This window comes from Camarhynchus parvulus, chromosome Z (genome assembly GCF_901933205.1).
Source record: "Camarhynchus parvulus chromosome Z, STF_HiC, whole genome shotgun sequence".
NCBI classification, from domain to species: Eukaryota; Metazoa; Chordata; class Aves; order Passeriformes; family Thraupidae; genus Camarhynchus; species Camarhynchus parvulus.
In genome coordinates, this window is record NC_044601.1 from 8,476,695 (window position 1) to 8,481,311 (window position 4,617).

Consider the following 4,617-nt stretch of genomic DNA (forward strand, 5'->3'; position numbering starts at 1 on the left):
TACCACCCAGAAAGGCAAAATCTGATTAATTCTGTCACATTTCACCCCAAAACTCCTCAGAGCCCCTGTAACTGTGGGAACAGTGAGGGCAATCATGACATAAGTGTGATGACCTGACCATGGGTGCCATGACAATGACAAGAACATGGACACTGCAATGTCTTAGCTGAAATTTTATTGCTCTGCTAGAATCTGGCGTGATCTTCACCTGCACAGTGACTTCATCGGTGATAACAGTGGCAGTGGTGATGTCCCTCTGCCACACTCCCTTCAATTCACCTAGAGGAGATATCAACAGCCCAAGAGGTAGAGCCACTTTCCACCCAAATCCCCAATACCCCCCAAAAATATTCCCCTCAGAAATCCAAATTTTCCTCACAAATTATCCCATAAAATTCCCACCATTCCCCAACAAACTTCCAATTGTTTCCCAAATGCCCAATTTCCTCCAGTTCCTAATGCCCCTATATTCTCAATATTCCAACCAAGCTTCTCATAGTTCCTCCCAGATTCCTAACTTTCCCCAACAAATCCTGTCTTCTCCTAAATTCACAGCGGCCTTCACATAGTCACAAATTATTGCCCCAAATCCTCACTTTTCCCACCTCATTCCTGAATTTACCCCCCAAATTCCCACTTTTCCTCAAAATTCCCAATTTTCTCCTCCAACTTACAACCAGCAGTTGTCCATCTGGGGAGGATCCACATCTGGGGCGTGGAAGTCATCCACCCTAAAGACCCAGCGTCCTGGGACCTTGACGTTGGAGGTGGTGGTGATGTTGATGATGGCATCAGTTTGGGATCCAGGGATGTTGTAGAAGTTGGTGTCATCACCACTATTGAATCCCGCCTGGAAAATTGCAGGCGGGGGCAGAATCTAGGAGGGCTGACCCCACCCAAAGAGGCGGTGGGCCCCTAAAATTATTTCACGATGTGAACATACTTGGTGTATATATCCAGAAATGATATGTACCAATCCATGACCATCACTATGGTGATCATCCTCAGAAGAAGGGTGGACAACCTCCTGTCTTCACCATCATCATCACCATCATCACCATCACCATCATCATCATCAATCATCATCGTCATCATCAATCATCATCATCACCATCAGCATCACTATCATCAATCATCATCATCACCATCATCATCAACACTACCATCACTATCATCTCGACTATTTGGGATGGGCCAGCCTCTGACCTCCATCATCATCATCTCCAGAAGATGGGACAGGGCCACTTGACCTTCCCAAAAATGGTGTGGGCCAATCCTGGACCTTCATCATGATTATGATCGTCCCCAGGAAATGGCATGGGCCAATCCCTGACCTTCATCACCATCATCCGCAGAACATGGAGTGGGACAACCTCCCCCTCCTCCTCCACCCTCCCCACCTACATGTGCTGGGATCCCTCCAAGTCCTGTTTCAGCGTCTCCATCACTCGCTGCCCCCGTGGTCCACTGGATGTCCCAGTAGTTGAGGATGATGTAGAACATCTTGGAGTCAGTAGTCAGCACAGCCTGGAAGGTGTTGCCCTATGGAGAAAGGTCACAGAGGTCAAGGACGAGTCATGAAGGTCAGGCATGGGTTCTGGAGGCCAAAGTTAGGTCAGTCAGCAAGGCCACCAAGGGGGTCAAGAAGAGCCAGTGAGTTGCCCCACTTCATGCCCCATGGACCATGGGCCTCACCTTGTCAGATTTGGAGCCCCAGTAGGCCACATGGTCCCAGGTGGCCACAAAGGCCCAGGTGGCAGTGAAGGGGCTTTCGGGGAAGTACTGGGTGATGTGCTGGCTGATGTCCCCCAGCAGCGCTGGGTCAGTGCTCTGGCGGTAGAAGATGTCTCCACCCTCCACATTGTCCACATCTGCCCAGTAGGGAGTCACGAAAGGGCGCCCATCCGCCAGAGGGAAGGGGTCGGGGGTGTATTGTCTGACGGGCTCGTCAAAGGAGATCACCCCATTGTTGTTCACCTGGAGGTGACACCAGGAGCGGGTCGGCGCAACACCTTGACTTGGGTAGTGGGGTCTTCAAGATGGACCCTACAAGCATGCCTAGAACCACCACCCACAGGGACCCCCAACACCTATCAACACCTCAAGATCCACCGCCCACAGGACTCCCCCAAGACATACCAACCATAGGAACCCTCATCCACAGGACTCCCCAGCACCCAAACAGCCTCTCAAGATCCATCAGCCTCCCAAGACACACCACCCACAGGACCTCCCCAAATACCAGATCCATAGAACCCCCTAACAACAACCACCCCCAGCACCCTCCCAAGGCCCACCACCCCCAAGACCCCACAATCCCCACAAATCCCCCCAAGACCCATCCATGAAGGACCCTCACAAAATCCACCATCCATGTGATCCCACAATGCCCACCTACACACCCCAAGATCCACCCTGTGGGGGACCACCCAAAACCAAACAACTGCTCCAAGAGCCCCCAGCCATATGACCATGAAGGACCACACCATCACCCACCATCCTCAGAACCTTCCAAGCCCCTCCAACCCCCCCCCCCCAATACCACCAGCCCCCTCAAGATCCCCCACCCATCTGAAGATGTTTCCGTGTCCAAGGATAAAACCCACTACGAATTCAAGAAGGGTTGATTTTGCGGGCACACACACACACACACAGACACACCAATGAAAAATTAGGTAGAAATGGAGGGGAAATTTGGAAAAATGGAGGAAATTCTCCAAAATATGGAATTAGGGGCGACCTACAAACGCAGTTTGGTGGGTTTTGCCATAGAAGGTGAAGGGAATGGAGAGAGTGATTGCCTCAGATGTCCCATCATCGAGTTTGGGGTTGGTTTTATCCCCCTGGTCTGGTCCATAGGGATAGAGCAGGGATCCTGTGGGAAAATCAGGATTTGGGAAAATCAGGATTTGGGATCTGCCCCCAAATTCCCACCCAATTACATGGATTTTGGGGTGTATCCCACCAAATTTGGGGTTCTCATTGTTCCCATGGTTACCTAAAAATGGATGTCTCTTCTCCTGGGTTTTCATGGTGAAACTGGGGTGAAAGGGAATGATCCCAGTGGAATTACATGGGCAACACATGGATTTTGGGAGAATAGCAGGAAAATGGTATGATGTGGGTGGGAGAAAGTCTGATTTAGGTGGAAATAATGGTTTTTTTAGGGCTAAGCCCCCAAAATTCACCTTTTTCAGATGAGGTTTTGGTGTCCACCATGGAACCTGGAGAAGAAATAGGAGGGAAAATGAGTTGATCAATCATTTTTCCAGCAGGGATGAAAATGACAACATTTTCAGAAACAATATTTACCTAAAATCAGGAGGAAGAAAATACTAGAGGGTGACATCCTCGACCCTAAAATAACTGTTAAAAAAACCTGGAAAACTTAAAAAGAAGCTATAAGTACATCCAAACAAGCAAACAAACAACCCTGCCCAAAAAAGCAGATGCAGTAAAATGAAGTTCCAGAAACAAAAAAAAAATCATAAAACACCAAACACACACTTTGTCCAGGAATTTTGTGTGGAGGGCTTTGTGCATGTGTGGTATTTTACCAATTTTTAAAAAGAATTTAAGTATTTGAAAAGTTGTTTTTTTGATTTAATTATGGTACATTTTAAAGTAATGATTTAATTTGATTCTGGAGATTTGAAGATTTAATTTAATTTTTGAAATTCAATTTACTATGATTCAATTGTAAAAAAAGATTTTATATAAGTGAACATTATTAAATTTAATTTCAATTTTTAATTCTAAATGCATTGCCATTTAATTTAATGGAGTTCTTAGATGAATGCTATTTTTCTTTATCTTCTATTTATTTGATTTTATTAATTTTTTATTTAATTGAATCTTCAGTTTTTGCTATTTGTGTGAATGAAGAATTTTTTCCCCTACTGCACCCAAATTCAAGATTTTTTGCCTTTTTTTATGAATAAAATGAGGATTATTTCGATTTTTTCATACATTTTTAAGTGATTTAAAGGCACAAATCTTACTTAAGTGCATGTAAAATCAGGACTTTAAAGAGACAATATTCCAAGGAATGACCAAAATCCCACCAGAATAAAAATTCCCTCACCTGGATTTCAATGAAGTGAAGAACTGCAGCCTGAAAATGAGCTCAAACACCCTGAAATGCTGGCTTTCACCTCGTCGTGTTCCTTTTTTTATCAAAACAAAAAATACAAAACATGTAATTTGCCAACTTTCCCCTCCTCCAATCTCTCTGAGCTCTCCCAGGATTCTTAAAAAAGAGAAATTCAATCACGTGTTGAGGACTTTATCACGTGTTGGGGATTCTGGGCTCCTCCAGATGTATCTTTTTAAGCATAGTTAAGACTTTTTTTGAATAATTTTGGGGTTCTGAAGACACCTCTGGATCCTTCCTCACCCTATGTGAAGTTTTTGCCCCTTTCCAAGCTTTCAACTTTCATCCCCTGATTTAATTTTTTTTAAATAAAGAAGCCCTTTAAAAATTATTTTTAATGATAGATCCTTTATCTCCTTTTTTTATCATCAGGAAGAAAATAGATTATCCCTGTTTACTTGGGATTTTGAGGACTCTATTTTTATTGTGAGGCTAAGAAAAATCTTTATCATATACTTTGGCCT

The 4,617-nt window shown here is 44.6% G+C and overlaps 1 protein-coding gene across 1 annotated transcript; it reads right to left on the reverse strand.

The window, feature by feature from the left end:
• Positions 1–670: 670 nt before the first annotated feature.
• Positions 671–4,126, reverse strand: LOC115915326 (sushi, nidogen and EGF-like domain-containing protein 1). Its single transcript, XM_030968681.1, has 7 exons — positions 4,085–4,126; positions 3,313–3,366; positions 3,189–3,224; positions 2,745–2,875; positions 1,696–1,977; positions 1,405–1,542; positions 671–850 (listed from the first exon to the last, which is right to left on the reverse strand). The coding sequence occupies exons 2-7, from the start codon at positions 3,347–3,349 to the stop codon at positions 671–673; spliced, it is 804 nt and encodes a 267-aa protein (XP_030824541.1). The 5' UTR covers positions 3,350–3,366; positions 4,085–4,126.
• Between the last annotated feature and the right edge of the window lie 491 nt (positions 4,127–4,617).